This window comes from Otolemur garnettii, unplaced genomic scaffold (genome assembly GCF_000181295.1).
Source record: "Otolemur garnettii isolate 467f Iridium unplaced genomic scaffold, OtoGar3 scaffold00148, whole genome shotgun sequence".
Classification (NCBI taxonomy): domain Eukaryota; kingdom Metazoa; phylum Chordata; class Mammalia; order Primates; family Galagidae; genus Otolemur; species Otolemur garnettii.
In genome coordinates this window covers 1,182,612-1,198,073 of record NW_003852543.1, presented here as the reverse complement: position 1 = coordinate 1,198,073, position 15,462 = coordinate 1,182,612, and the positions used below count along the sequence as shown (strand labels likewise).

Here is a 15,462-nt window from a genome sequence, read left to right as displayed (position 1 = left end):
CCTATCTTTCGTGTACTGTGCATGTTTGACAAGTTAGTCAGGCTAATATTTTTCCCAGCAACAAAACAAAATGAAGATGACAGTTTGTTTCATGGATGGTATTTGTCTAATAATGATCAGTATTGCTATTAGAAATGTATATTTAGGATGTCATTATTTGTATTTGGAAAATTTAGCATTTGAATATTGTGTTAAAGACATCATCACATTCCTAATGTTCATACTCTATGGGCATATAATCTCACTACAGTTTACAAACCAATCAGAGAGGTAAATATGTAGAAAAGTTAAGAACTCCAAGTTTAGGAGGAATGGTCTAGCATGAGATACTTTTCTATTTTATTTACAATATTTATAATAGTAAAAACTGGAATCCATTTTATTTATTACAATATTACACTAAAAAATGGGGGGGAGTCTAAGAATAAGAAATTCATTTTAAAATATCATAAAACCATAATTTATTTTAACCCTCAAATGAAGTTGTGAACAGCCATTAAAAACATGTTGGGAAAGTGTTCGATGACATGAAGCGATCTTAGCTCTATTTTTATAGTCCATCTATTATACCAATGCCTTCCTTAAGCTGTTTTCTCTCTTCAAACCTCCTATACCTCTTCACCCACCTCACTCAGCCTAAGCTTGCTTCCTATTTTATTGAGAAAACTAAATCAATCAGAAGAGACTTCTGTAACCCACCAGCTGGCATCTCTACCATATATGCTCCTCTCCTGTTCCACTGGTCCGAACATCTCAGTGAAGGGCAACCCCTTCACCTGTACATTAGATCCCAGCCCTCTGCCCGCCCATCCATTAAAGAAACTGCACATCATCCCAATGACACAAGAGGGCGCCTTGAATGAAGACTCTTGTAAACTACTCCAAATCACCAGTCTTGAACAGGCATAGGCATAAGCACTCTTCATCTATACAATGCTACAGAAGAAAACAGAACAAAAACATATTAGCTCGGGAAAATTACCGACTTAACCACATTTATCCCCCGCACCCCAAGAAAACATGCAGCAGAAGAAAACTGTAACATAAACATTTAAACAATTAAAGACCCACCTTTGGGGAAATGGAATACCTTGGATCAAAATTCAAAAACTTAAGACTAAAACTGGACAACCAAAAAGTAATGAAAATAAAACTGAATAAAAAATAGAAGTAATGAAATAAGAGTTGACTGATGTCAGAAATAATACAAGGAAATAGAATCATATTAAAAATGAAGACTACATTACAAGAAAAAAGAGATTTGAATGGAAATATAAGTTACTGGCCAAAAGCAGAAAAAGTACAAAATGAATAAAAATGAGATGAAGAAAGAAAACCTTAATAAAGAGCAAAGAAAACATATTGACAGAGAGGAGAAACATATGAATTTAATGCAATAACTATAAAATAACAGCAAGTAAATCCAACATTTGGTCTTAACAATACAATAAATGTGAATGGACTTAATTCACTTATTAAAAGAAAAATATATTTTGGTTTAGCCCACAGGGCAAAAGTCAACTATGTTTCATACAAGAAACAAACCTAAAAATTATTCAGAACAAAACAAAGTTTTGTTTACAAACCAATTCAGTTTACAAACCAATCAGAGAGGTAAATATGTAGAAAAGTTAAGAACTCCAAGTTTAGGAGGAATGGTCTAGCATGTCATGTTCTGAATAATTTTTAGGTTTGTTTCTTGTATGAAACATAGTTGACTTTTGCCCTGTGGGCTAAAAACAAAGTGATGGGCACAAGAACATTAAAAGCAAATTGAAACAAATTTCAAGATACAGGCAGCATACAAACCACATTAATAAACTTTTGTACTACACTAAAATTCACTGGTCATATCATAGGTTGGGTGGATGTCTTATCTAGAGATAATTTTATATCACACATTGTTTATTTGGAAATTATTAGTTCAGTAATTTATGCAGATTTCCCAAATATTTCATTATGCAGTTTAGTATCTTAAAAATTACATTTCTTAATTTTACCAATCAATCTCACCAAACAAGTCTTTAGGTTTAGGAAAACTGAAGCTCACAGAGGCAGATCAAATGTTCTAAAATTATAATTTTTGATCAAAAGCTTGAATTTTATCATTGATAACAAATATTTTCAGTTTTCCTCCTTGAAGTGACAGGGTCACTCTGTTCATTTGCAGGAAAGTTCCTGCCAAACACTTTTTTTTTTTTTTTAAAGAGATAAGGCTTTATTATGTTGTCCAGATGGGACTCAAATTTGAACTCTTGGACTCAAGCAATTCTTCTGCCTCAAGTCTCCTGAGCAGCTGTGACTGTAGGTGCCTGCCAACTCACTGGCCCTGTTGTTCTTTCAAAAGTGAAGTCAATATTCGTGAAAAACAGCTAATTCAGCTTGCAACTCAGATAACAGCACAAATGCTTTTCCTTGAAGAAACCACTTCATTATGCAGAAGCACTTTATGTATCTTCTTATTTTGCTAGACATAATATTGAAAAAACTGTGTGAATTGAGGTTTGATAACACTAATAATTTTTTTACTGCTTTATCAAGGACATTCTTTTTGTTGGTGGTGGTGGTGCAATTTTCGGCCAGGGCTGGTGCCCTACTCCTTGAGCCACAGGTGCCACCCGATCAAGGACATTCTTAAATGAAACTGACAACAGATGCATATGGTTTCAGAGAGGAATTCTATTCAAGGTTTAAAAACTGAACAGTCTTACTGAAACAAACTCTTCTAGTGAAAACAAGAATAGCCCTCTAGGGTGGCGCCTGTGGTTCAGTGAGTAGGTAGGGTGCTGGCCCCATATGCCGAGGGTGGTGGGTTCAAACCTGGCCCCAGCCAAACTACAACAAAAAATAGCCAGGCATTGTGGTGGGTGCCTATAGCCCCAGCTACTTGGGGAGCTAAAGCTAGAGAATTGCCTAAGCCCAGGAGTTGGAGGTTGGTGTGAGCTCTGATGCCACAGCACTCTACTAAGGGGGAGAAAGTGAGATTCTGTCTCTAAAAAAAAAAGAATAGCTCTCTATTGTTTCCCCATTAAGTATAATGCTGAATTTTCTTATTAAGGTATAACATTTTTTCACGTTAAGAAAATATCCATCCAATGATCTTTTATGTAAAAAATTTTAACACACAAATATCAGTCAGTTGCATTTCTATATACTAACAATCTAAAAAGGAAATTAAAAAACCAATTTCAGTTATAATAGCATCAAAAAGAATAAAATACAGTTGACCCTTGAACAATACAAGTTTGAACTGTGTGGGTCCCCTATACATGGATGTTTTTCAATAAATACATTGGAAAAGTTAGATTTGTGACAAATTGAGAAACTTTACAAACTGCATACCCTTGAGATATTGAAAAGAAAAATTTAACTATGAATGTATAAGATATATGTAGATACTAGACTATTTATGTGGTAATCAACTGTTTATATTATCTATAAGGCTTCTCGTCAATAGGAGGCTATCAGTAGTTAAGTTTTAGGGAACTCCAAAATTACCTATAGGGCTCAGCACCTGTAGCTCAGCAACTAGGGCGCTGGCCACATACACCAGAGTTGGTGGGTTTGAACCCATCCCAGGGCCTGCCAAACAACAATGACAACTACAACAAAAAAATAGCCAGGCATTGTGGCAGGCACCTATAGTGCCCAGCTACATGGGAGGCTGAGGTAAGAGAATCTCTTTTTTTTTTTTTTGAGACAGAGTGTCATTATGTCACCCTCAATGAAGTGCCCTGGCATCACAGCTTGCAGCAACCTCAAATTCTTGGGCTTAAGCAATTCTCTTGCTTTAGCCTCCCAAATAGCTGGCATTACAGGCAACTGCCACAGCATCTGGCTTTTTTTTGTTGCAGTTGTCATGTTGTTAGCAGGCCCAAGCCAGGTTTGAACCCTCCAGCCTCAGTGTTTGTGGCTGGCACCATAATCACTATGCTATGGGTGCCAAATTGCAAGAGAATCTCTTAAGCCCAAGAGTTTGAGGTTGCTGTGAGCTGTGATGTCACAGCACTCTACCAAGGGTGACATAGTGAGACTCTATCTCAAAACAAAACAAAAACCAGAAATTACTTATAGATTTTTTTTACTGCACAATGGTGGTACCCTTAACCTCCATGTTGTTCAAGAGTCAACCATACTTCAGATTTAACCAAGCACGTGAGACTTACAGAATAAAAACTATAAAATGTTGCTGAAAGAAATCAAAGACAACGTAAATAAATGGAAAGACATCTCATGTTCTATAATTGTAGAAAACAATATTAAGATGTCAATACTACCCGAAGCTATCTATACATTCAATTTAATCTCTACCAAAATTGAAATGACTTTTTTGGCAGAAACAGAAAAACCCACCCTATAATTCACATGGAATCTCAAGGAACCCTGAATAGTCGAAATAACCTTGAAAAATAACAAAGTTGGAGGATTCATACTTCTGATTTGAAAAGTTACTACTACAAAGCTGTAGTAATCAAGATAGTGAGGTACCAGGATACAGACAGACATATAGACCAAAGGAAAAAAATAGAAAGGCTAGAAATAAACCTTAACATATATGGTCAAATAATTTTTGACAAGGGTAGCAAGACGATTCGATGAGGGAAAGACACTCTTCTGACAAAAGGGAAGACTGGCCATGTACATACAAAAGAATGAAATTGGACCCTTGTCTTAGATAATATACACAAATTAACTAAAACTGTATCATAGACCTAAACGTAAGAGCTAAAGCTATAAAACTCCCAGAAGAATATATAAGGGAAAGGCTTTACAATATTGTGTTTAGCAGTGATTTCTTGGGTATGATACCAAAGGCATAGGCAACAAAATTAAAAATAGATAAAAATCACACTTTATGAAAATAAAAAACTTTGCAAAGGACACTATCAATGAGAGTGAAAAGACAACCTCCAGAATGGGAGAAAACACTTGCAAATCATAAATGTCATAAGTGATTAACATCCAGACTGTATAGAGAATTCCTAAAATTCAACAACAAAAAAATATGATTCAAAAAAGGATAAAGGAACAGACATTTCTCCAAAGATTGTATGAATGGCCAATAAGCACATGAAAAGATGTTGAAAAAAATCACTAAATATAAAATCAAAACCACAATTAGTACCTCAAGCCCATTCAGATGAACTATTTAAAAAAAAAAAAAACAAAACAGAAAATTGCAAGTATTGGCAAAAATGTGGAAAAATCAGTCTTCACACACTATTGGTGGGGATGTAAAATAGTTTAGCCATTGCAGGAAACAGTATAGCAGTCCCTCAAAAAATTAAAAGTACTGGGCGGTGCCTGGGGCTCAAGGAGTGGGGCGCCCGCCCCATATACTGGTGGTGGCGGGTTCAAACCCAGCCCCAGCCAAAAACTGGAGGAAAAAAAAAATTAAAAGTACTATGTGATGTAGCAATTCTACTTCAGAGCACATATATACACATCCAGAACTGAAGGCAAGGTTTCAAAGGTATCTGTACATACATGTTTATAGCAACATTATTCACAATAGCTAAAACATGGAAGCAATCGAAGTATCTATTAGCAAATTAATAGGTAAACAAAATATAGCATATACATAAAATGGAATATTATTCAGCCTTAAAAAGGAGAAAGTCTAACATGAAGCAATATAGATTAACCCTGACATTTTTGCTAAGTGAATAAGTCAGTTAAAAAAGATATATACCATAAGCTTCCGCTTACATGAGCTACCTAGAATAGTTGAAATCATAAGGACAGGAAGAAGAACGGTGATTGCCGGGGCCTTCGGGACAAGAGGGAATGGAAAGACTCTGTTTAATGGGTATGGAATTTTAGTTTGGGGATAAAAAAAAAAAAAGAGTTCTGGAGATGGATGGTGGTGAGGGTTGCACAACAATGTGAATGCACATAACACTACAGAACTGTATACATAAAAATGGTTAGGATGGTAAAAATGCTATGTATTTTTGTCACAATAACAAATTTTAAAGTATTCAGCTATTTCTGTTTTTTTTTTTAAAATAAGAAATGAATGTTGAATTTTATAGGAAGCATTTTCTACATCTACAAAAGTAACCATGAAATGAAGTTTTGCTGTTTTTTCATAATAATCTTGCATAACCCTCTGACTTTTTAAACTATCTGCATATATTACTTTCATAAAAATATTTAATGAAAAAAATAAAACTTTTGGGATATTAGTAAAATGGTACATTAAGAAAAATTTATGGATTTAGATATAAAGAATAAATGTTAACAATCTTAGGGCAAAATAAGGCCAAAAAATGGAACAAAAATTGATAAAATGTAAAATTAACAAAAGCAATGTTGGTTATTTGTAGAATAAAATAAAACTACTAATCCTCCAAATTTACTAAGAAAACAAGAAGGCACAGATGACTAAGGAATAAAAATGCAGATAAAACTACAGATTCTACAGATATTCAGAAGAAAAGATAGTACCATAAATTTTATGCCAAAAGACTTGAAAATTCAGCATTTAAAATAGAGAATTTAGTTTATTTCAGAAAGATAAGGGTGGTTTAACATTTTTAAACACATGGATATAATTCATCACATTAGCTGAGTAAATTAAAAACCCATGATCATGTATGTCCAAAAGAATTCCAAAAAATTCAACATCTATTCATGATTATAAACAAACAAACAAACCACAAGCCCAATAACTCTCATCAAGCTACAATTTGAATAGAATATCCTTAACTTAGTAAAGAGCTTCTACCAGAAAATTATAGTACAATAATTATTAATAGCAGTCCCGTTGAAACTTAGGATGAACCACCACCACAGTTAATAATAGAACACTTCCCTTAATCCAGAATGTTCATTTATGACACTTTACCATTCATTCTTATTTTTCCCTTTGCATGGGCCCCTGGCATTCTTTCAATAAGTATTGATTAGTTTTGCCAGTGCTAACATGAGTGTATATTTGTGTCAAAACTTATTGAGCTGTATACTTAAAACAGGTACACTTTATTGTATGTAATGTATTCCTCAAAACAGATGATTAAAAACCTGTAGTATAAGTTCTACTCAGCAGTGTAAGATAAATAAAAATAAAAATTATAAAAAAAATTATTTGTAGATGACATGTCTACAGAAAAAAATCCAGAAAAATATATATTCAAATTACTAAATTTACTAGAGAGATTAGCAAAATTGCTAATTAAATTCAGAAAAATAAACTTTAAAAACCAGTTAGGTAATAACATTCAAAATTATAAAGATTTAAGAAAAAAAAATCTAACAAAATATTCACCCCACTAACGGAAATGATAAAGTGTTATCAAAAGACATTTGGGCTCAGCACCTATAACTCAGCAGCTAGGGTGCCAGCTACCTACACTGGGACTGCAAGTTCAAACCCGACCTGGGCCTGCTAAACAACAATGACAACTACAACAAAAATATAGCTAGGCATTGTGGTGGGCAGCTGTGGTCCCAGCTACTTGGAAGACTGAGGCAAGAGAATCGCTTAAGCCCAAGAGTTTGAGGTTGCTGTGAGCTGTGATACCACAGCACTCTACTGAGGGCAATATAATGAGACTGTCTCAAAAAAAAAAAATTGAAAAAAAAAAGCCACAGATTGTCATATCTGATAATGGCCCTGTATCCAATTTCTACAACTCAATAAGAAAACAATCCAATTAAAAGATGGGCAGAGACCTGAATCAACCAATGAGCAATAAGCATGTGAAAGGATGCTCAACATCATCAGGCATTAGGAAAACACAAATTACAACTACCATCAGATATACTTCACCCCACTAGAAAAGCTACAATCAAAATGACATAACAGTGTCATGTCTGATAAGGCAGCACAGTATTAGAGAAAAAGACAAATGGAAAAGAACAGAGATCTCTCAAACCTTCACTTGATGGAAACTGGATACTAGAAGGGGCAATACAGATGCATGGGGAAAGGGCAGTATTTTCAGTTAAATGGTGCTTGGGAGATCACTCATCATATGGGAAAAAAAAGAAACATATGAACAACAGAATGGTAGGTATGAAGTCTCTATCTCATACCATTAAAAAAATTACAAGAAAAAATCAATTAGTCTTACTTCTTTCTTTCTACAGTCATGGCCATACTCTTTTTTATTCAGTCTAGCAGTTTCTTCCACAAATAAAGCACAAAAGGTGGGTTGTAATTCCTTACTTATTTCTTGACTTTGGACTTGGCCATATGACTTTGGCCAAGAGGTTAAGTAAATGTGTTGCAAATAAGGCTTTGCTCTTGTAAGTTCTGCTAACAAAAGAACATGTCCCAGCTAGCCCACTAATCCCAGGAGGAGAATTACACAAACATGGGGTAGAACCATCCGAGCAGACCTGCTTTTTAACACACAGCCAACCCAGCCAAGGCCAGCCTAGATGAACCAACCTCCAGTCAATATGCACATGCATAAAAAATAAGCCATTTATATTATACACTACTCAGACAGTCCTGTGGCTGTCTGTTCAGCATGATTATTGTACCAATTGCTAATTTATACAATTCTCAATGAATTAAAATATAAATGTATAAAGCAAAACTTAAAAAAATATTAAATTATGAGGTACTTTATGGTCTCATGATAAGAATATCTTAAATAAGATACAAAACACAAAGAACAAAAGATTGCCAAAATAAATACTTCCACTCATTGAGATGCCTCAAAAAAAGAAGACTGCCCACACAATGGGAGAAGACTTGCCACACATACTTCACAAAGGATTCTATCATTGATATATAAAATTAATGTGGTCAGTCAGAGCAATTAAAACCTGGGCAAAAGATATCGGTGGGCAATTCACCAAAAGTGAAACTCAAAAGTCCACAAACATAAGACCCTACACTCCATGCAAATAAAGCTATGAGACTATTTTTGTGCTCACTAAATTGAAAAAGAATTTAAAGTATTAGTAATATAAAAGTATTGGTAAGTGTGGAATAGTAAGAGTTCTTCTATACAGTCTGTAGTAGTATAAACTGTTTTAACTGCTTTAGAAAAAACTGGTATCTTCTTAAGATAACAATTTTGCTTCTTTGTATATACCCTGGATAACTCTAGCACATTTAAGATGACAGACATGTACATGAATATTTATAATAACAGCTTATATTAAAAAATCAAAAATAAGCTAAATACCATTAGTAGAATGACTAATAAACAGCATATACAAAGAATGAAATGCTATCTATGAGTAAAAACGAATGACGGCTGCATTTTTACATGAATGAATCTTAGAAGTATAACGGTGAATGAAAACAGCAAGTGACCAATTAATACAGAGTATAATATTGTCTAAATAAACTCAAAGCATAAGCAAAACTAAATTTACTGTTTTGTAAATTATACATATTTGGTAAATCTATAGAGAAACACAAGAGGAGAATAAAAATATAACTGCTAGAGAAACCCACAAAGGGAAGCAGGCTGACAGAGATCCACATAGCTGTATGTATCAAATATTTTATAATTTGTTAGCAGGAAAGGAAAGAGAAAAGTAATTTGAGAAAATAGAAAAAGCCCTATTGTATTTGCCACGCCAATTTCTAGAAATGTTTTAGAGGAAATGAAAAAAAAAAAAAGAAATGTGGTAAATTTTAATTTTACCTTTTTATGTCTGTTTTATTTATATGACTTCTTTCCAGCATCTAAAACCTGATAAAAAAAAAAATCACAATCATTTTTATGCATTAATGTCTAATTCAGGTACACTGTCATAATTGTCAGATGATTCCAATAACATCCATCCTAATAACTTAAAATTTATTACTATCAGAAAGGAAAACTAATTTTATGTATCATAAATATCATATATATATGTATCATATATATATATCAAAATATATATGGAAAAATATATATTTTACATAAACTAAATATTTGGTACAACTTCTAATTGCACAGTAACCTTATCTTTTACAATCTAAAAACATCTAGAAATAAGCACTTTTGACTTTCTAAGATTTGTATACATTCAAGGGAACATTTCACTACTAGATGGTTTGGCTGATTTTAAAATAATTTTTATTTTCACATATATTTCAATTTAATTTTGAAGATACTACCTCCAAGTAACTTATGAAATAAAAGAATAGAAATGACTATAACTTTTCTGCACAGACAGAAAGAACATTCAAAGAAAACACTTTGAAATTACTACTTGGTTATTCTTGAATCAACACTAAAATGGTTATCAATCCATGACTCTTTATTTTGAAAAGTCCATAACAGGAGTACTATTTCTCTTATCTGCTTTACTTTGTTTAGCTCAGCTATTAAAATTGCTAATGACATTGATGATTTTAAGAATATTCCAATTTATATCAGCAATGAACATAAATCTTCTTTTTAGCTGTAAGGAAAAACATACAAATGAAAACACAATTTTTTTTTTTTTTTTTTTTGCAGTTTTTAGCCCAGGACTGGGTTTGAACTACCACCTCCAGCATAATGAAAAACAATTTTCAAAACTGAAGTAAATTCTTTTGATGTTGTTCTTGAGACAGAGTCTCACTTTGTGGCCTTTGGTAGAATGCCATGGCACCACAACTCACAGCAACCTAAAACTCTTGGGTTCAAGTGATTCTCTTACCTCAGGCTCCTGAGTAGCTGGGATTACAGGTACCTGCCACAATGCCTATTTTTAGAGATGGGGGTCTCGCTCTTGGTCAGGCTGGTCTTGAACTCCTGAGCTCAGGCAATTCACTCTCCTGGCTTCCCAGAGTGGTAGGATTACAGGTGTGAACCACTGCACCTAGCAGAAGTAAATTCTTCTTTTTTTTTTTTTTTTTTTTTTTTTGAGACAGAGTCTCACTATGTCACCCTTGGTAGAGTGCTGTGGCGTCACAGCTCACCGCAACCTCAAACTCTTGGGCTTAAGTGATTCTCTTGCCCCAGCCTCTGAAGTACCTGTGACTACAGGTGCCCACTACAACGCCTGGCTATTTTTTTGTTGCAGTTATCATTGTTGTTTGGCGGTCCCGGGCTGGGTTTGAACTTGCCAACCTCGGTGTATGTGGCTGGTGCTGTAACCACTGTGCTACGGGTGCCAAGCCCAGAAGTAAATTCTTAAGTTATCAGTCCTAATATATCCCATTTATTTACCTATGAGGCCCTCTCCTTAGAGAACACTATCTTCAAATTTTCATTCTTAATCAAATATATTAAAAAAAAAAGAAAAACAAAAGATTATTAAAATTATACTTACTTTATCCAACAGCTCCTGTGTTTCAGCAGTTAGGGGAGCATGTGAAAACTTGCAGTATTCACCCTGATAACATTTGGTTCCTGTATGGTAAAACTTGCAAGGATATTCATGTAACCCAAACATTAAGGAAGAGAACAATTTTAATGCAACTGAAATAATCTGTTATTCTTTTAATGCCTTTATTTTTCCTATATAAAGTCTTTTTCTACTAGTAGAAACACTGAATTTTTTATTTAAGAAATGAGATAAATTGATTAAAAAAATCTAATTTTAGAAAGATTACATAATCACGTTTATTGACTATCACAAGATACCTTTTTCCTTCATATCCATTCTTAGAAATAGACTCTAGATGTGTTTCATTGAAATATGAAAAGATATATTTTAAAATACTTTGAGAAATGTGGTTATTTTTAATGCATTCTTTTGGGGTAGAGGAATTAAAGTCAATAACAATGATATATCTTATAAATCTGAATTCTTCAAATTTAAGCTTGTTTAAAATAGAGTAAGTCTATACAATTTCAATATTGTTTTCTAGGAAAATAATCATCGAGTTAGAATTAGAGATTCTTCATTTTGAATGACTGCAGAAAAATAACTTTTGTGGTAACCAAAGGTGCTTTACCCTAAAATGTTCTTATAACATGTCTGTATCAGTTGTACTGAAGAACAAAGATTATTTTTCAAATTAAGGGACAATTAACCTCTATATAGTACAGAATATGCAGATAATAAGTACTCTCAAATTATTCAATCCCTGCCTTTTTAATGAAGTAGCTTTTCTCAATTCAATTAGTCAACGTCACAGAATTACTTCCATTAGTTTTTCTGGGACTTGAATAGGTCCTATGAACCCTCAATACCACCCAGGTTAAGCAAAAAGAATCATTACTTGAGAGATTGTCTAAGGAATTTACTTTTTCTTTCTTAGGAAAAAAAAATAATCTATACATAATTTAATCACTTTAATAACTAAGTTGTGCTTGGATAATATAACTTTGTTACACTACAACACTGGTTTCATTAAAAACTTTGTGTATTTAAAATGTTTATGTGAATATCTATGAAGAGTTAAATTCCTATACCTTGCGATAAAGGATATTATGCAAATATAGACAGTTTTCGCCTCTGGTACAATATCCTTGTACATAAAACTTGCACATTTCCTTTTTCTTCTCTATCTCTGCATCATGATCAAATTTACACTGGTCTCCCTGAGCCAAAATAAGGAACAAGGAAAAGTCATTTTTTTTTAATAGTGAAGCCACTACAATTTATAGTAATTCCTATTGAATATTAAATAAACAAATGATTCCAGAAAGAACTGAAGTCTTAGAAGCAAAACAGTCTAATTTTCAATAGGTTATAAGTACATCCCATATTATCTGCTTCAAATTTTCTTAAGTCCTAAACGTTTTTAATATGAATCATTTTTTAAAATTATCTACTTTCTTAAACATAAAGAATACTTTACTAAAATTTTCTAACTGAACCTCTTCCAGAAGGAAATAGCTTTAAAAACCTAAAGGTATGATTTAGAAAAGTGTCAAACAGAATAGCAGTTTGTGGTAGTACATGTTTTCTATGCCTTACATTTTAGTGTATTTCAGCTTACACATTTTTATACCTTAATACATTTCCTTTCAAGAAAATATTTACAAATTTGTTTTCCCTTGTATTCCACTGTATGTTGGTTGATGAATCCCTGACTCATTCTCACATGCTGCTGCTTCTCTTTAGGTTTGCCATCCTTTAAAAACAAAAACAAAAAACTAAATGTGAGAAATATTAAATATTTTGTTCTGTTACACAAAATTATTTTAAACCATCTTTACAATATTAAAAATGGATTCTTATAAATTGGCCCTCATATGTAAGATTTGGATTTTTGTACCTCAGTTCATTTATTTATTTTTGTACATCAGTTTAAAAATGAAATTTCAACAGCATTCTATTATTGAATATTAGTGTTTGTGCAATTTAAATGTTTTTATATTTAAAAATATTTGCCCTTAAAAGAATGAAAAATTTAAAAATGAATTTTTCGGTATTTGTGATAAAAAGTGGTCTAAGAACAAAGATCTTTAGAACAATGGCGAAAGTGAGAAATCATGGGGTGAACCCCAAACAGTGAAATCTATAGTTTCAGTGAGATGTGCAGTGGGTGAGGGTACTGACCAGCTCAAATTAACAAAAATAACTAGAAATATAAACTCAAATATAGCAATAAAGACATAAAAACAAAAGGGAACTTTTATACAAAAAAAGCAAAAGGGGAATTTTGTAATACATTGAAGCTCTACAGACACATATACTACTTTTAATGTATTAACTCATGATACCGCTTATAGCTTCTGCATACCAAATTTTTGAATATAGTTTTAGGAATACAGTATGTACAAACAAGGGAGCTGACTATATGATCATTTATGTGATCTGTTTTGCAATAATGTTAAATTTCCACTTAGTACCTTCAAAATTATGTCTTATAAATGTCAATTTAAATGTCTGGTTTTATTTGGTTGTTATTAAATTCTACCATATATGTTTAAAATTTCTTCCTCATGTAGAACTGCCAGCTTTGGCTGAATAATCATTTGGTTCAATGTAAACCAAATGGGGGTCAGGAAACAAAGTTCTAGCCCTGGCTTCGGCCTATGAGAATGGGCAATTACTTGAACCCTAGGGGTCACAGTCCTCATTTTAAAATATAAAGGCAGGCCCAGATTTCATATAAATGTGTTTCAAACTGTAAGTTTTTGCATTTCTAATGTTTTACTAGCCCTTACTCTTATCTCCTGTGACTAAGCCTAATAAAAAGGTTACCATCCATGGGAAAAAGCCCATGTTTCCATCAGAAAAGCAGAGTCTAAACAGTGGAGTTATTTACTGTTCTACCCTGATTTCAACTGCAGATCAAGGAAGAGGCACTTCTACAAATAAAATCAAAATCCCAGGAGGGTAGGGGTAGGAGATTTGGTAAAGCTAATGGCATTTTTAATTTCCAGAGGGAGTTAGGAGCTGACAAATGGAGGACTACAATAGTAAAAACTCTGTTAAGACTCAAAAACTGTGACCTTTGAAAGGTCCTCATGATTACCTGATTATCTCTGGGCTTCCCACTCTTCCACCACTCACTGATAGTACAACACTTGGAAATCAAGGGTCTTGTATTCGTGTATTCAGGGACCATAGGGAAAACACTAAGGCTTAAAAATAGGTGCTGGCAGCTAATGAGTGAGAGTGAAGGAAGCTGCAATAATAAGAAAGAACATGGAGAGCCCACTGATGGTAAAAGGAAGTGTGCACTCTGTGGGATGTGTGGGATGCTCCCATCTCTCAATACCACATAGCACTTCTCTCTCACACTGAAGAGTAAGATACAAATCCAAGAGCACATAAGGGTCCTCCACAAGCATAGATCCTGTACCTCTTCCTGTGAGCCACTGTTTCTCAGCAAAGCATTTGATCCTTTCTTTCCAGGGCTAGGCCGTTTTCGTTTCATTTTCTTCTTTTTATTATTACTCTTGTGATCAGCTTTAATAGTTTTATTATTTTGTTTAGCAGCTAAAAACAAAAAAGTTCATTATAAAAAAAGACATAAAAGTACAACAGCAATTTACTTTTTGTTTTTCCCCAGTAACCAGATGCCGAACAAATAAAGCAGTTTACTTTAAAGAAGCATGTCTTAGAATAATCCAGGAAAAATTCTCTATAGCTCAATAAATGAAAATTGATAAGACACTTAACCTGTCTTTCTAGAAGTTCTGGGATTAAGAGATCAAAAAGAGAATTACGATAATATATTCTGGATTCCCAATTCATTCTTTTTATTTCCTGAAATATCTTCCAGGGTACCCCAATTTATTCTTTTTGAAAATATATGAGGTATTTTCATGTTAAAAGCAAGGTAATTAATGAAATCATGAAATCAGTCTTACAAGCTGCAAGCCAGATCCTTTTGAAGTGTTCAGAGTATAATGGATCTAATTAAGAATGCCATAGCATTATAATGGTAAAAACCCCAAATACTGGCTTGGCACCTGTGGCTCAAGTGGCTAAGGCGCCAGTCACATACACCTAAGGTGGTGGGTTTGAATCCAGCCTGGGCCTGCCAAACAACAATGATGGCTGCAACCAAAAAATAGCCGGGCATTGTGGCGGGCGCCTGTGGTCCCAGATACTTGGGAGGCAGAGGCAGGAGACTCTCCTGAGCCCAGGAGTTGGAGGTTGCTGTGAGCTGTG

The 15,462-nt window shown here is 33.6% G+C and overlaps 1 protein-coding gene across 3 annotated transcripts in view; it reads right to left on the bottom strand.

The window, feature by feature from the left end:
• Positions 1 to 460: 460 nt before the first annotated feature.
• The window catches only part of ZC3H8 (zinc finger CCCH-type containing 8), a 29,783-nt gene continuing 14,781 nt past the window's right edge, over positions 461 to 15,462 (bottom strand). For 2 of the 3 annotated variants that reach the window (XM_003799300.3, XM_023518824.1), the window contains exons 4-9: positions 14,648 to 14,784; positions 12,845 to 12,967; positions 12,320 to 12,431; positions 11,215 to 11,324; positions 9,615 to 9,662; positions 461 to 936 (exon numbers count right to left, since the gene is read on the bottom strand). In XM_003799300.3, the coding sequence (XP_003799348.1) occupies positions 9,630 to 9,662; positions 11,215 to 11,324; positions 12,320 to 12,431; positions 12,845 to 12,967; positions 14,648 to 14,784 (515 nt within the window). In that variant the 3' untranslated portion in view covers positions 461 to 936; positions 9,615 to 9,629. Of the gene's footprint in view, positions 937 to 9,614; positions 9,663 to 11,157; positions 11,325 to 12,319; positions 12,432 to 12,844; positions 12,968 to 14,647; positions 14,785 to 15,462 lie in introns of those variants that run through there. The other variant, XM_023518823.1, reaches the window with a different exon arrangement.